At 45.2% G+C, this 21,639-nt stretch overlaps 6 protein-coding genes across 6 annotated transcripts; 3 read left to right on the top strand and 3 right to left on the bottom strand.

Moving 5' to 3' along the window:
* Window positions 1-403: 403 nt before the first annotated feature.
* Window positions 404-941, top strand: V865_000495 (uncharacterized protein; the record flags this gene model as incomplete). The annotated part of the gene is made up of 4 exons (XM_066224326.1): window positions 404-502; window positions 568-669; window positions 746-775; window positions 843-941. 4 exons carry the CDS (start codon window positions 404-406, stop codon window positions 939-941), a joined length of 330 nt encoding a protein of 109 aa, XP_066080423.1.
* A 460-nt stretch (window positions 942-1,401) lies between these two features.
* V865_000494 (uncharacterized protein) lies at window positions 1,402-3,547 on the bottom strand (the record flags this gene model as incomplete). The annotated part of the gene is made up of 3 exons (XM_066224325.1): window positions 1,402-2,330; window positions 2,393-2,862; window positions 2,940-3,547. 3 exons carry the CDS (start codon window positions 3,545-3,547, stop codon window positions 1,402-1,404), a joined length of 2,007 nt encoding a protein of 668 aa, XP_066080422.1.
* Window positions 3,548-6,958: 3,411 nt separating this feature from the next.
* On the bottom strand, window positions 6,959-13,370 carry V865_000493 (uncharacterized protein; the record flags this gene model as incomplete). Its single annotated transcript, XM_066224324.1, has 14 exons — window positions 6,959-7,028; window positions 7,083-7,262; window positions 7,330-7,758; window positions 7,818-8,211; window positions 8,296-8,868; window positions 8,922-9,135; window positions 9,197-9,345; window positions 9,402-9,728; window positions 9,788-10,208; window positions 10,260-10,883; window positions 10,943-11,466; window positions 11,525-11,709; window positions 11,761-12,582; window positions 12,640-13,370. The coding sequence occupies 14 exons, from the start codon at window positions 13,368-13,370 to the stop codon at window positions 6,959-6,961; spliced, it is 5,643 nt and encodes a 1,880-aa protein (XP_066080421.1).
* Window positions 13,371-15,035: 1,665 nt separating this feature from the next.
* V865_000492 (uncharacterized protein) lies at window positions 15,036-16,207 on the top strand (the record flags this gene model as incomplete). The annotated part of the gene is made up of 5 exons (XM_066224323.1): window positions 15,036-15,122; window positions 15,180-15,239; window positions 15,316-15,529; window positions 15,599-15,775; window positions 15,840-16,207. The coding sequence occupies 5 exons, from the start codon at window positions 15,036-15,038 to the stop codon at window positions 16,205-16,207; spliced, it is 906 nt and encodes a 301-aa protein (XP_066080420.1).
* A 548-nt stretch (window positions 16,208-16,755) lies between these two features.
* V865_000491 (uncharacterized protein) lies at window positions 16,756-17,853 on the top strand (the record flags this gene model as incomplete). Its single annotated transcript, XM_066224322.1, has 2 exons — window positions 16,756-17,383; window positions 17,492-17,853. 2 exons carry the CDS (start codon window positions 16,756-16,758, stop codon window positions 17,851-17,853), a joined length of 990 nt encoding a protein of 329 aa, XP_066080419.1.
* A 494-nt stretch (window positions 17,854-18,347) lies between these two features.
* V865_000490 (uncharacterized protein) lies at window positions 18,348-21,203 on the bottom strand (the record flags this gene model as incomplete). Its single annotated transcript, XM_066224321.1, has 1 exon — window positions 18,348-21,203. One exon carries the CDS (start codon window positions 21,201-21,203, stop codon window positions 18,348-18,350), a length of 2,856 nt encoding a protein of 951 aa, XP_066080418.1.
* Window positions 21,204-21,639: the final 436 nt, after the last annotated feature.

Below are 21,639 nucleotides of genomic sequence, written 5' to 3'. Positions count from 1 at the left end.
AGAGGAGAGAAGAAAGAGGAAAGATGAAAGAAAGAAAGAAGAAAGATACAGAGTGAGATGGATGTGTCAGTCACCACCGCGGTGATGGCAGTAGTAAATTTTTTCCAGCTGCTCCATTTCTGAATTTGGGTGATTTACCGTAAAAAGTGGAGGATACGCTACAAATAATGGTGATTTCGCGAATTCATTGTAATTTATCCCGATCATGCATCCTTTTTTTTAATCTAAGTCGCGTGGGGCGTAGCAATAAATTAAATTGGGACGTTGCTTGACGCGGATATCCGGAATCAATTAGATGAACAAACGCGTCTCTTCGTCTTCAGACACGTCCAAGCGGAAGCGAAGTCATCATCAGATGTCCATCTGATCGCATAGAGCGTCAAGCCAACAATAGGCCACCAGCATGTCGCTCTCCCGTCACTCAGCTGCGTTTGACGCTCTTGAGCCAGACGAGTCCTTCTTCGACAGGGAGAAGGCAAAGCTGATAGAGGAAATATCAACGGTGAGAACCGTTCCGTTCGTTTAGCTGGTTCAGTCGGTAACCTACGAGAACCTGTTTTATTACAGAATTTCGAAGAGTTGATGGGTCACACGAATGTGTTGAATAGGAAATTGGAAGAAGTGTTTGGTGTAGGAAAGGAGTTCACTACCGTAGCTGCGTTGTGGGGTGTGAGTGCTCGTTATGCCCCAGATCATCAGATCGTTCGTCATTGATGACTAGCTGAAGTACTTTGTTGGGCCATAGAAATTCAGTGATTTGATCAAAGAACAACAAGTGTGTCATGCCTTCAAACATCCGTACATAACGACTCTAATTGAGACTCTGAACGTTGCTTCACTAGACCGAGCTCGCTCAATCTGCAGATATCGGTGTTCCCGGAACAGGCTCGACTAACTTCGTAGCTAATCCCAATAAGACCAATCAGCCAGAGAAGCGATAACACACACCCTCTCTCCTTCCTTCTGGACGTGGCCTGACCGACAGAGTCATTTGTGTAATTCTACCTATGGATCAAGTTGTATATTCAGAGAAAATCAAGTATTCTCATTCAATCATGCATATAAACAATGATTTATGGTTTTAATGTAAATGCTGGGAAATCTAATTTTCAAACGAAAAACAGGAAAGGTAAATGAAGTCACTACAACGTATTCAGTCAAATGGAAAGAACTTTCATGCTGTGATTTATGATTTATGGATTTTATCGTATTGTGTCGTATGTGAGTTTTATCTGCTTATTTACTTGTTTCACCAAAGAAAAAAATCGTGCCCAACAATTCATAACTTTCTGATCAAATCAATTCCCACACCTTCATGCTCATCTTAATTCTTTCGTAACGTATGATTATGATTCCGACTCATGGATGACTGTCTTCTAGTAATCTAGTATCTTTATTGCTCTATTGCGGTGAAGGGACATTATGAGGTGCCAGGGTAGGTATGTGATGGCCCATCGTACCAATTTGTTGATGTTGGTGTTGTGCAGGGGTTTGGTGATGAGTGTAGTACTCGTGGGCTGTACGAGGTGGGGGAGGTTGGTAATAACCAGTATGAGGAGCGTTGTGACAGATATTCAGCTGAAGCTGGTGCTGGTGTTGGTGTAATTGTTGATGTTGGGCTTGTTGATGGGCGTAATTCATCTGAGCTTGGGTGGGGTAAAAGTACGCTGCTTGGGCATACGGGCTTGGACCTGGTGAGTGAGAGTGATGACCTTGGGATCCATGGGTTGAGTGGGAAGCTTCAAGTGGAGTAAGCAACTGAGGTGGAGAGGGCGTTCTCGATCCCTCATTCATAGGGAAAGTGTATCCATCAAAGTATCCAGTAGCATAGGCGATCTGACCGTTGTGCGTGGGAGTGAGTGTGGCAGTGGGAGTAAGGTGGTGTGCGGGTATCCCACTTAACCCAAGTACGTTGGGACTTCCAAATGGTTGATATTGGTCTGAGTGATGGTTTTGCTCAGGTAAGATGATGTTCATCGGAGGGGCTAAGCTACCTCTAGTCGAAGTTGAACGTCTAGAAGATCGTCGAGCAGCCTCATTAGACAATCTCATTGCTTTTTCCCTGGCAGCATTCTCCTTCGCTTTGGCTTTTCTTTTCTTGGAACCTTTACCTTCTCCATTGGGGGCTCGAGTAAACTTGTAATCGTAATCTTCGACATACTTGTCCCAATACTTCTTCGAGACTCGTGTCCACCATTCGAACTCTTCCGGTCTGAGGTCTTTCAATGCTCGCCACTCGGCAGATAACCAGGTGGAGATCGAGCCAGTCTTCATGTCAGAATACATATCCCCCCATTGAGGTCTTCGGAAATCGGCAAAAGCCATTGCACCTATCATCGACATTCACCCATCAGCATCACTTGGCCGATGCACCAGAGGGGGCGGCACTCACTGTTCATGGGTCTAGGTGGTTTGAATTCTTCTCCGGCTTTTTGACACCTTGCAAATTCCTTTGCGATAGTCGCTTCGGATTTCTTCATCAACTTTGCCACTACTGCATCTTCAGTCAAATCTTTTCTGGCTTGTTCGACTTCCCAAAGATGAGGAAATCGACAATGATCCGTGAGGGGTTGTAATTCTTTAGGTTCACCTTCACCTTTTGGCCATGCTTTGGGATTGGCCAAGTAAGATTCTCTTCTCTGTTTATGTGATTCAGCAACGGATCGAATCCATTCGGAAGGTCCATCATACCATTCATCAGTCGAAGAAGGGGTATTGAACTTGGTAATTACCATGCGAGGTGCGATTTGGGATGCAGAAGTAGCGGTAGAAGGAGGGTGGGAAGGGACCTCTTCAGTGGCGATGATCGCAGGGGAAAAAGAGGCATTGGATTCAGGACTAAGACTGCGACAAGGCGATGGTCTATCAAACAAAACATCAGTCACTTTTCGATACGATAGTATACAATACAATAGATGATAGACGATTGAACCACTCACTCCATGAGTTGAGGGTTGATGGTGAAAGGTGAGATCATAGGTTCCCACCCTTGGACACCAAGGTGTTGTTGATTGTGTAACATCGATTGATTGTACGTGTGCCCAAATTGATTGGGTGTCTCGTGCATGTAACCGATCGGGAGACGGTAAGGTTGTTGATGAGGGGTTGAGTGCGTATCGGTAAACGTACATGTGTTATTGTATTGAGGTGGTTGAGTGGCGGTAGTCGTCATTTTTGAATGGGAATGGGTTTGGAAAGGATCTGCAATTGAGTATTCTTGAGATACAAACGAAGAAGAGGAAGGATGATGATGTTGAGAATGATTGATAGGTGTTTGAAGCCTCGTTGAATTGGAATTGATTCTGTGTCTAGATAAAGCGGGGACAGAAGGAGAAGGTGTAGTTGAATATCGATAAGATGGAGAACCAGTACGAGAATCGAATGAATGTTTGGAATGAATCTGGATACTCAATTGGGGTCGCTCTCTTGAGTCGCCAACGGTAGAAGTAGAAGTAGAAGCGCAAGATGAAGCAGACCAACATGATGCTGTCACTGTATCAGCACCAACTTGATCAACAACCTGTTGTCTATTTGACATTTGCATCATCATTCGTCTTCGTCCTTTAAGTGAAAGGGCAGCTCGGATTGGATAGGATAGTGTTTTGCGTTTATGATTTCCCCCTTGGATGATTGATAGGCTTAGACGTGAGTGTCTCCAGCGATGTCTGATGTTCTGCGGGTGATAGAACGGTGAAAAGGATAAAGAAGTTGTCATTCAATTAGTATGTTTCTTTCTTTATACATAGGAGTGCTAAGTATAACATGTGTATTGCTCACAGTTTATGATGTATCGACCTCCGTGTACAGGAACGATCCCAGCGTCAAACAGGTCTTAAATCTTTCTTTCTTCCTTGTATTTCACTGTACGAGGGATCTACCTGCCTTCGCATGTGTGTCTTTGACACTGAAACAGAATAATAGATCTTGATCTTGATTTGCTTCCCCGGAAATTTTTGTCTTTAAAGTTCGATAAGATGATACCATGCGGCAGCGGCAGTCCGTTAGATTCAAGTAAGTTGAGCACGTGAAGGATTCGTAGTTTGAGCCCCAAAGGTTAAAGGTAAAGCGTTGTATGCCTTGTTGAGTCCCTCGGTCGTTATCGCAAACAAATGAAAATAGCAGAAGCAGGTCGGTCGTGAAACTTCAATTGATGAAAGTGGCGAAGAGCTGGAAAGTAGTATGGGTGTAATATCCTTTCGATCAATTTGAATTTGGCAGATTCAATGTTTATAGACGTTGGATTGGAGTTCCAATTGATCGACTCAATGTACGATCGAATCTGTATTGGTATTTTGTATTGAAAAGGGAGATTCCAAGCTTGACCAGACGATTGATGATGACTCTTTATAGATGTACATCTGTGGTGTTAGCAGTGGAGTACTCTTGGTACCTTATAACCGGAAGGATCAACCGGATACTACTGTTGTACACCTGGAACATGTGTGTATGCACCACCAACGCCTGTATATCGATAAAGTTTGATTTCATTTGGCTTGTTTGGTTACTTTCTTGTCTTTGTTTCATCTGATCTCATCGACAAATCGAACAGGACTCATTTCTACTTCGTCTGAGTTCGCCACTGCACTGCACCTCACGGCACCATAGGGTACCGTACTGTATGATTGTATGAAGCTCTTGAGGAAAATTCGGCTGATCACTAAGACATTCCCCTCCTTTCCCATTGGGATCCATAGAACCGGACCTGATTCACCGAGGGATCAAAGGTACAAAAACAGAAAACTAGTTATGATCATTAAACAGTTATGCTAATTGGTAAGATAGGTTGGAAGATTCCGTCGGTAAGAGGGGATACGGAGTTCCATATTATGTTGAACGTAAATGTAGGGTATCTTACGGCAAGTAAGAGACGGACAAGCAAGCCATATTGAAGACGCAACACCTGTAACACACACGGAGCCAACCATATGGATGACTCATCAATTCAAAGAATGAATCATCAGGTTTCTTATGAGACATCGTCTATTTAATATATACCCTTAAAAACTGGTAGTCACTCCACAAGTTGCGACTAACTATGGTACGCATTATTTAGGAAGCGAGTTACACTTTGTGAGACCTTAAGCAATTCCAGAGCTTGAATGAGATATACATTCACCCTTACCTGTCTACAAAGAAGGGTATGATACAATAGCTCACAAAAGGGACTAAGATACAGAGGGGCTGATGATCGCACACCCTTGATGCACAGTGGCTTTACTTACGATCGGGGACGATCTTTCTTCGCGATGACAGCTGTTGCATGAGACGACTAGAAACGTTCCGGCTTTGTCTTACTGTCAGAAACCGAGTACTGTATCAATTCTCCGCTCTCCTTTGAACATAGTGTATCAGAACCCAATTGTCCGTATGAGGTTGATTCCAGCGATCAGCTCAAATGCGACCGTACCAGCTCAGCTCGGCTCGGCAGATAATAAGACGTGCATTTGCGTGTCCCTGAAATCCAGTCTCGTCTCCACCTTTTCGAAAAGCTCCAAACGAATCTTGGCCAAGGAAATGTCCTGGATCCCTTCCTACCGGCAAGTCTTGCTACATCGTTCGGCATGACATGTGGGCTGATGTGCTAAACTAGTGGCTGAGGAAAAGGGCCCATGCCCATCGTTCGCCTATCGCTTGTGCATGCTTTCACTGTACGACCCACACCTTTCACATCCCGCATCCTTGCCGGGCATGTGCCAATTTCTAAGTCTGGACAAAGCTTTCGATGCGAACTGCGTCAATGTGGCACATGTCAGGCAACACTGAAATACAGTATGTACCCTACTCGGTTCCGCATAACTGGGATTCTGCCGTATACTGTACATCCAAATAGACATAAACCGTCTTCCAGATTGGCTTACTAACTTGCATCGCTGTGGCTGCAATGTTTTGGGCGTCATGGTAACATAACTCTTGGCAACAAGGTGCCAAATATGGATTAATGATGAGATCCTTTGGCCACACCATAAATTCTCCTATTCAAAAAATAATTTGATGCGGGTCGATCAAATAACCTATCGTAAGATCCGCTATTGCATAATAAATCAGCCACATGTGTTCTCACTCGTGCCTGCACTTGCAAGTACCGTACGACCCCAAGTGGCTAACAAGCAGTCCCTTAACGCCGAAACAAGCTTCTTTAGTGCAATCGCCGAGTAAAGCCGCAACTTCTAGCGGCTTGATTAGGTTAAACTTGCTCTTGTGATGTCTGGAATATCAGATCGCATAACTCTCTGTGCACTGACCTCTCGAAGAACCGATTTTGGTTTAACTTTTAGGTACCAGAGATTGGTCATCAGAACCGGCGGCACATAAAAACGCCATTCAATCATGTGCAGAAGCTCGCTTATGAGCATGTAACGTGATCTACCCTTCCTGGCCTTTCCCTTGTTTCATGTAAGGATACAGTACAATACAGTACAAATATGAGTACAGTATCCCGTATCTTGTTCATCTCCGTATCCGTATCTTTTCTCTCGTTATGATTTGGTTTGCTTTTGATAGATCACACCAAATCCCACGCTGCTCGCTCCTCGTGCCAGCATCACGAGTTCTCGTTTTGCGTATCCAGATATTCAGACTAAAGCTGCTGATCGTACATTTATGGTTCGGACCGTTTCGACCGGTCAAGTATCTATGTGTATGTAGAACCATCTAGACAGGACTATAGGAACTTTATTGAAGAAAACGGTCTATCTGCGTTCAACTGATGGAATAGTGTTCGATGCGCAGGACAAAGATCGAAACGTTCAATGACTGTGCGAATTTGTAAGCTAATGACTTCATTCATCAGATTTGGTATGAGGATGATATGCAGAATGTTATGATATGTTTGTATGAGTATGATTATGAATATGTATACTGTATGTAACTATACTGTGCCGATTCGTTTACGATACTTCTTCTCTTCTAACTCCAAGGACCGCTCACACAGCTATTCATCAACTGTATCACGATGATATTACACTTTACTCAAGAAATTGTCCAACGATAATTCTGCATATTCCTCTTCGGGAGGTAGGTCATCGAGTCTGTTCATTAAGCCGTTAGTACCCGCTTCTAGTCACTACGACAAGACAGCTTACCCTTCTAACATCTTACTCATGGATGTCGGTCCATTACTCGTCGGACCTTTAGATTTAACAGGTTCACCTTCAGCAGACACTTTGAACAGATCCAGTACTTCTCCGGTGTTCATCGAGCCCAGACCTGCATTCTGTTGAGTAACAACGGAAGATGCTATGTTCAACTTGAATCGTTGTAGGCTATATCCAACACGAGTAACGATCAGTCAGCGTCATTTACGTAAACTCTCCAAGTTCCACCACTCACCCCATGATCTTTTCTTCTAAAGTACCTCTCGTGATCAACCTATAAACGTTAACGACCTTCCTCTGACCTAATCTATGCGCTCTATCCATAGCCTGAAGATCCTTCATAGGGTTCCAATCGTGATCCACAAATATCACCGTGTCTGCACCGGTCAGATTCAGACCTAGTCCACCTACACTGGTAGTGAGCAGCAAGACATCGATCCTCGGATCCGAATTGAAAGTCTGAACGATCGCATGTCGTTTTTTGGGATCGGTCGATCCGTCCATTCTCATGTATGAAACGGAATTCATATGTTTGCCAAATAAGTCTTTCTCGATTATATCTAACATAGGTCGAAGTTGACAGAATATCAGGACTCGATGTTGGTTCACATCATCGGATAACTTGTCGGGAGCTTGACCAATTCCACAATCGGTCAGAAGTTGTCTATGGCAAGGGCATCAGCTGAGCTTCACGATTGTAAGCGACTGTCACATCTGACTCACTTCAACGCTTCCATCTTAGGCGCGATACTGATATCATGTAACCCCGTACCACCCTCGACTCCCAACCTCTTTTGTATCTGATTGAATCTCTCAGGTTGGTTATCCAAGACCAGTGCAGGATGATTACACAATTTTCTGAGAAATTGTAAACTCTGAAAAACATGACCTTGACCTTGTCCATTCTTGGACGTATCAGAGGAAGAAACTTCTTCACCAGCTTCTTGAGCAGCTTGAGATTTCGAAAATTCATCGTACAAGTGTTTTTGAACGGGTGATAATTCACAATAGTAATCCTGGATGATCTTGGGTGGTAAATCGTTCAATACATCTTCTTTCAGTCTTCGTAAGAGGAATGGCAAGACTTGTTTATGTAATGCCTCCAGAGCGGATGCAGCTGATGCATAGGAAGCAAGGCACCCATAAGTCAGCTTGATCGTCAGTCCAGCGAGATTAGTGACAAGGTAGTACCCTGACTCACCTGCCTCCCTTTCTTTAGGCGTAGCTTTACCTTCTCTATCTGCCAAAATAGGTTTCGAGAACCTATCATTAAACATCCTTTCATTCCCCAGGAAACCAGGCATGAGGAAATCGAACAAACTCCATAACTCCAATACATTATTCTGGATTGGTGTACCGGATAATAACAATCTATGTTGAGATTTGATCTGTTTGACCGCAACTGATAACTTGGTTTTGGCATTTTTGATAATATGACCTTCGTCCAAAACACAATATAGGAAATTGAATTTGGTCAATTCGGTTATATCGGATCGTACAGATTCGTAAGATGAGATGATCACATCATGATATGGGAATCGGGATCTTAACATCGTTCTTTCACCCGCATTCCCCACGTATTGTAAGGGTTTCAGATGAGGAGTGAATTTGAGGATCTCATGATACCAATGACCCGTTAAGGTTGGTGGACAAACGATCAGGGAAGGTAAATGTGCAGTATCGACCGAATTGGATGTAGCGTGTTCAGTCGCTCGTTCATGGTGTTTACTGGCGATTATACAGATACTCTGCAGCGATTTTCCGAGGCCCATATCTACGTTCGAAGGTCAGCTGTCTCCTTTGCAGAACGCGCGCGAGTTGGCTCACCATCACATAAGATACCATGCAACTGATATTTCGCCAAGAAAGCTAACCAGCTCACACCATCTTTCTGATACTGCCTGAGATCCGCTTTGACTTCCACTGGTATCCGATACTGTTCAGCTTTACTACCGTCCAGCAGCTGCATGAGGAATTTCCGCTCTTCATCTCGTTTGGCTAGAAGTTCAGGCGAGAAACCTTCAGGGTCTGGGATACCAGCCTAAAGCAACACGCGAATGTCAGCTTGAATTATTCTCTGCAATTGTATATGCCAAACCGACCTCGAGGGGTACCATCTTGACCAAAGAAGCGAAGGAGCTAGTAGATAACAGGCGGACGTGCTCGTCCGGATCACTCATACGACCCAGGACAGGTACAATGAGGAAAAGGACATAGGGTAATGCTTTGATGTCCAGGACCTTGATGATGTCTGCATTTGTACCATATGAGCTAACAATCACCTGTAACACCACATGGGCAACTCACGATGAATAGCTTCAACTGCACCTTGCCTCGATGCCACCCTAGTAGCATCTCCCACAAGAGGTACGACGTCATTTACTACCTTCTTCATACTTTCATTCGACATCACATCGCAGAAGGCTGCCACACATTTGGCAGCTGAATGTCGAATGACCGCAAAAGAACTTTGCAGAGCAGTGATGATAGGTGGGAAGAGGACTTGAAGTTGTGCATGGAGCGAGGAGTTGAGCTCAGGGACGATCAGCCTGAGAGAGGTCAAGCAATCGATTATATCTTGTCCTGCCTGAGCGTTGTCCGAAAGTCTCTTATCGATCTCATCGATATGCGCACCTGGCCAGGAGATCAGCTTGGCTTACCAGATCAGAAGCATCAAGAAATAATGGACTCACCCATTGTGAAATTCGACAACAGAGCGGCGCTTATACCCTCCCAGAATTTCGGTACCGCGTCAAATAATCTATCTCCAAATTGGGTAGCCATAGCTCTGAAGGCCTCCAAAGCACCTCTTCTAGTAACTCTAGCTTCGATCTGTTCTTCGGTCTCTTCGACGGCATCCTTCCCTGCCCCTTTCTTGCCCGCAAGTGCGACAGCAGCTTTTTCATCTTTCAGAGTGATGATACCTGTATGAGCACTTGGACCAGGCGCGAAGATGGGCGTGACAGACGTATCAGAACATAAGAAGGTGAAAAGGTTTCGTACGACTTTGTCCGAGGGGTTGACTCGTCCGGTGAACAGTGGAGTGGTGGTGTATTCGATAAAAGCAGCTACAGAGGAAGCGGCTCGAGTTTGAAGAATCTCATTTTCCTCTTTCTACTTTTAACGTCAGTAATATATCGGTGAAACAGTGAAATTAACGCTCACTTTGACAGCATCCATGAGACTTTTGATCACCGGGCCTAGCTTCGAAGGCATAACCCTCAAAGCTACCAATGCACTGGCTATGCCCGCCATGACTTGTGTATCGTACCTTTCTTTCATGACCGAGAAATAACCTATGGAACCCATGACTTTTCTCTGTCTATCCTTTAACGCTGCCAAAGCGATCTTCTGGGCTGGTTTAGTAAGTAGTTTGGCTAATCCTTCGAAAGTCGGTCCAACAGCTTGTTGGGCAGTAGTCAAAGAGAAAACGTCCGGAGAGGTACTGAGAGGATCGAGCCGACTAGGTAAGATTGGGATCCTATCTTTGGATATTTTACCTTCGACGTTGAAAGCGTTAAAAAGGGCATGACATTCAGTATATATACGTTGAAGAATGACAGACATCTCGTGATACGTTGCGGGGGGAGGCGATTCGATTCTCTCGATTAATATTGGCACTAAGGGGTTGGCGAGTTCATGGGATGCGCCCAAGCTCCTCAATTCCGATTTAGGACTCTGGGATTTGTCATAATCGAGGGCCCATTCCTGCATGATGCCAGTGGCCATGAATACTTGGTGCGCACTAGCCGATCCGAGGTATTGTTTCAGGTGGTTCAAGTCATTCGACTGGTTCCTTATCAGTTGACAGGACCGCTTCAAGCTATCAGGGAGAAGTGCACACTCACATCTTCATCATGGAACCGTCTCAGCAAGCCTAAAGCCTTTGCTCCCGACAATCTAGTTTGCAAAGCTGTGTCCATAGATACCAACGACATGTCTCCTGCCATCATGGCTTTATCGACATTATGGCCCGTAGTAGAGTTTTTCACTTTCTTGAACAAGGTCTGATCGAAAGGTGCTCCTATCGGGGTCATGACTAGTGGGAACCAATTATCCAGATCCATCATTCCTTCTGGTTCACCGCACTCCTCTTCCACCTCTTGTACAGCATCATCGAGGGCTTTCAAGGACAACTCCCTGATATCTTGTCTTTCTTCCAACAGTAGATTTTGGAATAAAAGCGAGCTGTAATCGTCTGATAACCATACCTTCTCGACTTCCCTCAACTCGCCGATAGCCATGAGGATCTTGATGACTGATAGCCGGACAGCAGCGATAGGATGTCGCATGAATTTGTATGTTCGCGAGGCAAGGGGTTCTTCACTTTCGATCATGAACTGTATGACTTGTTGCTGCCTGATGAGGACACCTGGTGTATGAAGGAGTCGTTATAATGGGTCCTGACGGGCTCTTTCATGGTGACTCACCTAACAGATCCATCACAGCACCAGTACTACTTCCGAGTTCATCACCGCCTTCCGAAAGACATCCCCATAGAGTTGTCAAGAGACCATTTAGGTCTGTCTTTGACAGTCCACTAGCTATGATATCGGGTATGGGAGTAAGAGCAGTAGCCGCGACAGTCCGTACATCATCATCCGAATCTTGCAGCCTAACGGATGAATATCAGCGATGTTGGGCGTACAACTTTCGATGAGCTCACGCTAATACACCCGCCTCCACTACGTCCTTCAATATACCCAACTCGTCTATCGCAGGATCAAGCTTGACATTTGACTTCATTTCGACATCCTCCTCTTTGATCGAACCCAATAAATCTCCCCTGACAGCTACTTCATATTTCAATCCTAACAAACCGGCATGTCTAACTTCCCAAGCGAACTTCTCACTTCTATCCGACCCTTCAGCTGCCTTACCTCGTTTCGCCCAGGGTTGTTTGACCATCCCCATCAGAGTGTTGTGTATCTCCTTCACACCGTTGATATCGATATACTTCAGGACGATACCCAAGCTCTGAGCGGCAGTCTCTCTAACGGGTGCCACCACAGTATCTCCAACGAAATCGCCGAATCTATCTAATACTAAAAGAGAAAGTAATTGCCGAGCGAGATGAAGCAAGTAGGTAGGTTCTTTCGAAGCGTACGATTGGCCTAATGAGCGAAGGATTTCCATAATAGCTAATGCTGATCCATGCCGTATCTGCCAGACAGATTCGTGTAGTTGAGGAGATAACTCCGAGAATACAGTCGTCCATGGCGATTGACTTTTGACAAGGCTCAGGACCCTCACTGAAGAAGTGATAATTGGATTACCATCTGCATCTACGTTGGGTTCGACCTGTCCTCCTGAGCCTGCTTGGGCAGCCGCCCTAGCCTTAGCTCCCGGATCAATGGTGATCACCTCGGATTTCACATCTTCCGACTTGAGAGCGGCCGATCCTGAATTTTCTGGTGGAGTAGATACCGGCGAAGGCACAGTCGAGCTTGGTCCACTTCCCGAAGCCTTCTCATTCATCCTTCGCATCCTAAGATAGAAATAAGTCAGCTTGCTCGCGAAAGGCAACGATTTCTGGCTAGCTCACTTATTAGCCTCTTCCACCATATTACCCTTCTTTCTCTTCAACATAGTTATCTGTCTAGCACTTAGCCCTTCGAATATGTCTTTGGGTGGTTGAGGCGGTTCAACGCTGGACGCTTTCGATCCATTCTGATTCTGGGTTTTATCTTCGTTCATATCTTCATCTTCATCTCCGATCACTTTATCTACATCATCACCCCATCCTACGGCATCTCCCAGCCCCAAAGACCCCATCATCGCCTTTCTCCTCTTGGCTTTATCCCCAGGTAAGGGTTTCGCCACATATTCCCTTCCCGCTGAGGCCAGTAACGTCGATTTACCTTTCAACAGATCCTGAAGATCGATGATTCCATCGGGTTCCTCCAAGTTTGAGGGGATCTCGGTAGGATGTGACCATTCAGGTAAAGATGATGCCAGTAGGCCTAGTGCATAGGCTGCAGCATGTCGAGTATCTGATACTTTGCTTTTCAGCAACGGTAACACCTTGCTTATTGTTTCCAACACATCGTTCCACGCGTCTTCCTCGTTACCACCTGTAGAGAGGGTCACCGAGCCATTGGGGTCGATGTCCGGCTTGATATCTTCTTTGCGGTCGGGTTCAGCTTGGGGTTTCGGTTGAGTAGCAGATAAGAAGGCTTTGATGGTTAGATCGGATAGTTGTTTCGCAGCTGTTCGTCGTACATGGGGTGAAGTACCGGTATCAACAAGAAGTATGAGTTTATCTCGTCTGTTCATAATAAATCCCTTCAAGTCAGTACCTTGTCTCTTCTTCCGAGATGAGGAAGGGGATACTGGGAATGCAGATGTAACATACCTGAAAGACATATCAACAGAGTGGAATCCACTTTTATGGGGTGGACTACCTCCACTTCCCAGTGTAATACGTAAGGAGAAGAGGATAAGGAAGGAAAGCGGCGAACACCGACTGTGCCGATGTCGCTGCGTGATGGTGTCTTCCACCAAAAAAAACGAGACAAGAGAGGGGGGGACGCGTCTCAGAAATGGGTTGGAGGTATTTACATGATTCCCATTACACCCCCTTATATCCTAATCAGTACGGCATTATGATTCACGTCGGGATTATCACATTCATCCTTTCGTGGCATCGTGCGCGACACTCTTGACGATTGCATCACCCCTCACGGTCAGGTCAAACCGGTAAGCTGGAGGCATATCCAGCTTGAGATTACGTACTCCGCGATGATGGTCAGTCATCCTATGAAATCCGTCTCATCCGGCTCACTCTTGCACCTCAGCACACCAGATCATGGTCTGTCAGACCAGAAGGACGTCATGTTAATTACCACGTTGTACGCCTTTCCGCGTCAGCAGACCAACCATCAACGCCTGCAGCGATGACGCTCGGGTGACCGAAATGTAAGAATGGTCCTCCGTCCTTGTTCTTCTCTTCTCATGAGTCTCGCAATAATGAATTTCTCTGATCATCCACGTTCTGAGATTCGATCGGAAATATGAACGCAAAGTGAGGAGGGACGAGGGTGGGGTCCGTGAACCCGGTTCAGGCACGCCAAGACGCCCTGTTATCTGTTTGGATTTGTTTTTAGGGTTTCACCGATTCCTTTTCCTTTTCTTGCACGCTTGGACGCGTTGTTTGGATCGTTGCTTTCCTTTGCTTCGTCATCCTGGTACGATGGTAGCTGGCGATTCGGAAGCTGTCACTTGTCCCCTCCTACTGCAGCCTATACCTCTATCGAGCGGTGCCGACTACTCATTGATGATGATCCACTGTCTGACTTCTACGTCAGACTGAATCGAGATACGAGTTCATCATTCCGGTTTTTACGCCTGTACGAATCTGGGATAACAGGAGCAATACGTTGTTGAGAGGAAGGACAATCTTACTCGCAAAGAACGGAAGGAGACGCAGTTGTTCCCGATCAACCTTACTTTCATGTCCTGCATTGTACCTTACTTTCGTGTTCAGGCCCCACGATCCCAGCACATCTACCATCGTTCGATGGGTTATATCATTTTCATTATTCTTAGTGTGATGCCCTGATTTTCCTCTGATCAGATGCCTGAACATGTAATGATCTGCCATTATTTCCTCTTTTTCTCTTCCTCCAAGGAAGTTTAGGAATCCTCGGAAGTTTATGTGTTTTGTCGTACGGAGTAACCGGATCAAAACAACACAAACACAAACACAAACAGCGCGTCAGATGTCTTTGATCTTTGTGAGTACTGATCTGATCCAGTTTCATCAAGATATAAGACACCCCCCATCTCATCGTCACGGTTCTTCTCATCTCTACCAAAGAAAAACTTCTAAACCAACTATTCATCTTTAATTCATTTTCAATTATCGATTTATCCTCACGTTCTTTTAACGACCTCATCTATCTCATCTCTACGACTAGTCAAACGTACTATATAAACATAATGTCCGCCAAAACTCTCTTCTTCGCTGCTGCCGCCGCTGTAGGTGTTGCCGTCGTAAACGGTCAAGCTGCTCCTAACTGGCAATACGTGAGTCTACTACACTACTTCACACCCTTGCTTTCTTTGCTGACCCGTGTGCGATAGATCCCGTCTGCTTGTCAAGATTCATGTTCTTCCACCATCGAATCTGCTTACCTTTGTGAGGTGAGTGCAAATGTCTCCCACCTGACTCAAACAGTACTCGTGTAAACTAACCCAAGTGATGTGATGTGTTTTACAGACCACTTACTCAGATTCTACTGAGGTTTACGGTTGTTTCTGTAACAACTACCCTACCGACGTCGACTCCTGTTCATCATGTTTGAGCTCTAACGACGCCTCCGCTCTTGCTTCTCTTCTTACTTCCACTCAAACCGCCTGTCCTACCGCTATTCAAGAATGTTTCTTCCAATGTTCATTCGACACCTGTGCTTCCTCTGATATCTCTTGTCAATGTAAGTTATACTATATCTTATTCACCACAACATGGCATTTACTGATGGTTCTCCTTTGGTGGTCTATAGGTGATGCTACTTACCTCGCCAACATTTACAACTGTGCATCATGTAACACCGCCAACGGTAACACCGCTGCTACTCAAGTATCCGACTTCGAGGCTCTCCAAGAATCATGTCAGAACCAGAACTACACCGGTGCCGATCAATCATTCACCACTGAGGCTCTTCCCGCCATCACCACTGGTAAGTCAAGTCATCTGCTATCCACTACCATAAGCAAAAGCTGACATATGCTCATCACTTACAGATGGATACTCTGCTCCTACTTTGACCGCTACCGGAGGTGGTGCCGCCGCTACTGGTGAAGCCTCAGATCTCGCAGGTGGAGAAGCTTCCGTCGCTTCCGATGCTTCCGGTACCACTGCTGCCACTTCCGCCGCCGTCACCTCAGCTGCCGGCGCTGCTAGCGGTTCATCAACCACCTCCAAAGCCGCTAGTGCCGCTGCTACCGGCTCAGCTTCCAAGGCCAGCACCACCGCTTCCAAGTCTGCCAGTGGTTCTGCCTCCGCCGCTTCAGCCTCTTCATCTGGATCTTCATCCGGTGCTCTTAATGTCGCTGCTCCCGCTTTCGGTGGTGTAGCAGCTTTGGTTGGTGCTGTTGTTGCTCTTTTCTAATTTTAGATGAACTAGATTAACGTGAATGTTTCTTCAATGTCTTTTTCTGTTATGCCTTGATTAACCTAAACGAACATTTTTTCTTCCTTACTTTTTTCGTTTCGCTTTTTACAATGTCTTTTTATGTGGAAATCAAGTATATAGCATATAATGCAAAGCTTGTGTGCTGGGAAGATTCTGCTGTCCATATTGCATGGCGTACCGCAATGATAAGCAGAAAGAAAAGTTTCACCCTGTGAGCAGAAGCTTGTCCCTGGATTGCCATCTCCATTACCATTCAATCTGTTGAGATAAACCTTCTGGATAGAGTAAGCATGCACACACGCCGTCAATTGATACATTTGGTGTAGAGCAGTATATGTAATCCAGATTAGATGTTGGAGTACTTGATCGTGATGTGCTTTTACAGTTTATCAGTAAATATCCTGTTTGACAGATAAGATAGCCGACATTTTCGTACGAGTACACCCACAATTTCCCGCAATTCCTCTTTTCTTCACCACTTCAAACATCAACACCATCTCTTACATTGTCAACGTTCACGCATCATGACCTTCTCCCAGCACCCCTCCCCTGAAGAACTTCATCTCCTCTACGTCCTACTAGATTCCAACCTCCCTACAGGGGGTTTCGTATCCTCCTCGGGATTAGAATCATTCGCCAAACACGGTTTCCTCTCCCCTCTTCCACCTTCTTATCCCTCCTCTGGTGTATCTTCGAAAAGAAGTATACCAGAGGGTATAACCGATTTCGCCAAAGTGGAAGTGGAAAATTACAGTATGACAACTTGCACATTCGTTATCGACGCTTATCAGATCGTACACAAAGCTTTATCCTCACACCTCCTTCAACCCCACGAAGACGTAGATTTAGATGTAGAAGGGATAGTGAAAGAAATTATACAGGTGGATAAGTATAACGAATCTACGTTGTTGAATCATGTAGGAAGGAGAGCATCGAAAGCTCAAGGTGTAGCTATGTTAACTCTTTATACGAGGGGTTTATCCAATCCTGCTGGATTAGAAGAAGTCAATGATATAGATGGTGAAAGTGACCATAAGACGAGGGCGAAGAAGATAATCGATTTGTACAAGAGATGTATCAGAGGCAATAATTCGCCAGGTCATTTGGCGGTTTGTTGGGGTGTAATGACTGCTTGTCTTGGATTATCTTTAGGTGAGTATGTCTTGCATAGCATAGGATACTAATCTATCTTTACCATGGGCATGTACGTGAACATGGACTTGGTGAATTGATGACTGACTGATACTCTGTTGTTTGTAGACCGATCAATTCATCTTCATCTATTCCTTCACGCTCGTTCACTCCTGTCTTCGGCCGTACGCCTCAACCTCATCGGGCCATACGCCTCAAGTCAGTTGCTCCTACATCCCTTTAAGAGAATAATCGACGATCAAGTGGAAGCGTTGTACAGGTATGGTTATTTGGATGATGTAGATTCTCAATGCCAACGCGTGAATGGGATATCATCCCAAGAGAAAGAGGAGGAGGAGGAGGAGGGAGAAGATGATTTTTGGTCATGGACCAATGAAACAGATCCTTCAGGTCCAAAGACTACTTGGCCATTAGGTGAGATATTAATGAGTAGACATGATTTACAGCATTCACGTATATTCAATTCGTAAATACCCAAACCCCCTCAAGAGGACATGCCCAAAAGTCCCGAAAGTTGTACGTTTATCTCCAACTGTATGTATGTATGAGTGAGATGTATGCATAAGAATCCATCATATAACATCACGACATAAAATCAAGTGACGACTGTGGATTGTCCATCTCCAGGAATCACATGTAACTATCACGATCACTAACAATGCTGAGAATGGAATGGTAAAAGATACTAATTGAGGAAGACAGAAGATGGCATGAATGAATGTCATGTATGTATGCTAAAAATAATGTGATATCAACAAGTGAATATAATCGTATGATTGATGGTAATGGTAAGGTGAACAGTCGGAAAATGCTATCTATATATGAGAGGGAAAAGGAAAATGTTCGATGTTTGGATGAGAATTGTCCATATGGCTTGAAATTGGAATGGTAAGTCCGGAATGATTAAACGTAAGGTTATTATAAGCTACACGAATGAATATATACAAAAGAAGTATCGTTATATCTAAGCCATCCTTGGTCTACCCGGAGAAGTCCTCATACTTTGGCCATGGAATTGTTGAGCGGCATTATGATAAGGGTACATACCCATACCGTACATCGATCCTCCTCGTACGTTCATATTCATCTGAGGATGAGCATAACCCATGGGCAAGACCATCTGTTGATGTTGATGAACAAAGTGTTGATGAGGATGAGCATGAGGATTGGAATGTGAATGGAAAGAAGTAGTAGAATTTGATTTTTGTTCGTAAAAGGAGGAAAATCTTTTCCTCTCATTACCAGGTTGAACATTGCCTGAAGATCTCGTTCGATTGTTCTCCGGCCTGGTGAGGACTGAAGCTTGGAGATGGTTTTGAGGGTTATGCGAATGAACTCTACGTCTGTTCACGTCGGTCACCGCAGGGACTGGCACAGGTGACAAGTGATATGAGTGATTTTTCGAAGTCGTCAAACCAAAAGATGCCGATGAGTTCCTCTTATGTTTATTGTTCGATGTCGATGAAGTAGTAGGTAGTAAAGTATCTTTCAAGTCCATCATTGAGGATCTCCTCTTAGCTTCCTTCTCCTTGATCCTATCTTTATCAGCTTGTCTCTCCATCTGTCCGGCTTCGTTCTGCGCCCTCAATTCCCTAGCTCGAGCCACTGAACTCATAGCTTCCCGAGCTTGCAGTTCTCTCCATCTCATCTCAGCTTCCATAGACATCGAGACCCGCTTAGCAGCCTTCTTGTCCCCAGGTTGTGAGAGTGATCGGACGTGCGTGGCAGGTCGAGACTGAGTGAGAGGAGGATTAGATGAGTGGGCAGTACGAGCAGCGGGACGAGGTTGAGATTGGAATGATTGGGATCGACGTTTAGCAACCACTGCCAATGGCTCGTCATCATCTTCACTCTCATTTTCCGATTCCGATTCCGACTCCGATGAAGCTGATGATACTGAACGACCATCGTTTGATCGAGAATGTTGACCTTTAGGTTTAAACGATGAAAGTGGTCTTTCCTTCTTGGGTGATCCAGCAGGAGTGATAACAGGAGTAGCGATAGGAGTAGTAATCGGTGAAGGGGAATTAGCATTGGCTGTCAAGGTCTTCAGAGCCATCGAAGCGTCTTGTATCAATTCAGGCGACTTGAGAATTTCCAATTTCTCGTCCTCCGATTTCGTCTCGAAAGCCTTGATCGCACCCACAAATTCTGTAGGAAGGTTGGGATTCTCAGTCGAGAGTCTAGGTAGAGTAGGCCAAGATAGCGTGGAAGGTTCGTATATTTCTGATAACCCTAAGATGTAAGGTGAAAAATCTAAATCCCAAACACCATATCCTGGTCTAGCCATTGATATGGGTGAGAATACATTATCAGGGTAAAAGACCATATTACGTTCTTCGTATGGGGGCCTGTTGATGAAATCTAAAGCACCTTTTGGTCTGGGGACGATCGATTTCTTCGAATTCTTCCTTACTTTCAATATACCCTCCGGTTGTTCACCTCGATCAAGCTTGATCATGACTTTGGTTATCGCGATGTTCAACCATAGTCCACCTTGAGCAGGAGTCAAATCACCTTCCAGACCCTTATGAGAGTTGACACTCATGGGGAAGACCCTTTGATCCGATCGGATTGAAAATGCTACTTCGTCTGGGAGTTTGGAATTCTGCCTTCGGAGAGAGAGAGCAAGAGGATGAGGAGATGGTGATCGGAGTTGGGATATTTTTCGCATGGACACCCGACGTAGCTGTTCTGACGCCCAAGTATGTTGTCGAGCGAGTTGTTCGGAAGGTGGAAGAAGGGGAGTGGACACTCGAGGGGGAGTGACGATTGAAGGTGAGGGGGTAAGGGTGACTTTTGGTATAGTCGAAGGTAGATCCAGTGTGCTGGAATTAGGTGTAGATTCGGCAGATAAATCGGAAAGAGGTGTGTTCGACCCAGAGTTATCTGAATCTTTTGGTGATAATTTACTATTCTTCTTTCCCAACCATCCTCTCCAAGTTTTCCCCTTGTTCTTCTTCTCACCAGCTTCCTGCAATGCGTTGGCCAGTTTTGACCCTGTTATAGCTACGTCGAGAGATACTCCTTCTCCTGGAGTCTTGACCCCTTCGGAACTACTGCTTGAACTCGCAGAGCTGATTGTGCTATAATTCGAGTTGGATCTTGAGGTCATCGGTGTAGAAGGGTCGAGTGACTCGGATGATGAAGCTGATCTGACAGGAGCGAGAAGAACAGGAGGTTCAGGAAGTGATGGAACAGGCGGTATTGAGGGATCGATTTCATTGATGCCAAAGACGGATTTACGTGCTTTGGTGAAAGCTCTTTTCAGCGATTTCTTACCGGACTTGGATGTCTTGAGTGTCATCGCTTCTTCTTCTTCCAGAGCCATTATAATAGCTTCGTCCTGTTCGACCGAAAGTACTGTTTTCGTCGGTACGCTATTACTTCTTCTCCTCTGTAATGTCACAGGTTTCTCATCGACGACATCATCTTCTTCGCCGCTGCTAACGGGTGGCTGCGAGAGTGGCGATGGTTTCTTAATCAGGCTCAGCGATCTTTGTTTTCTTACACTCCTAGCTCTAGGTAATGTAGATCTCTGTTCACCATCTGCACTTGTCAAGCTCTGTAGATCGCCCGGTCCATTTGCCGCTTTGGGATCAGGCATAGGATCGACATAGTTCCACAGCGAATCATCGGGATGTAAGAGGAAAGCATTCAATCCGTATGGATCTCGATTACGACCACCTGGGAAAGCTGGGAAGGGAGAATAACCGTTCTGATCGAGGATAGGAACGGAGCGAGGGACATCGGGGACGAAGAGTGAAGTGGGACGAGGGAAAGCTGAAAGGCTTCGAGGAGCTTCGACTTCGGCAGACATGTTGTCTCGTGTATCTGTTGTACCGAAAGAAAGAAACAAACCAACCAGTCAATGATTGTATGGGCATGAAGCTGAAGCGAAAGAAGAAATACTCACTCAAATCACTTTATGTCTGTAACTGCCAGATAGATTTTTTGGTGTAGTTGCGTAAGAAGAGAAAAGATCGAGAAACTCCCTTCTGTCACAAACACGCTCTTTTCTTTGTGGGGTCAGTGCTATGATGCGAAATCAGAGCACGGAGCGGAAACGCAATCTTGTATCTATCTTAATAGGGCGATGCACAGTATGCGGGGTAAAAGTATCAAAGGAAGTATACGGTTCTGACCGAAGGTAGGCAGTGCTCGAGTTGGTTGGGGTGGAATGAGATGGTAAGGGGTTATACGCTGATCAAGTTGACTGTGGATGAATGGAAAGGATACGTTAGTCAGATAGGTAT

Source organism: Kwoniella europaea, chromosome 1, assembly GCF_036810445.1.
Source record: "Kwoniella europaea PYCC6329 chromosome 1, complete sequence".
NCBI lineage: Eukaryota > Fungi > Basidiomycota > Tremellomycetes > Tremellales > Cryptococcaceae > Kwoniella > Kwoniella europaea.
The sequence above is the reverse complement of the archived record's forward strand: the minus strand, read 5'-3'. Positions and strand labels throughout refer to the sequence as shown.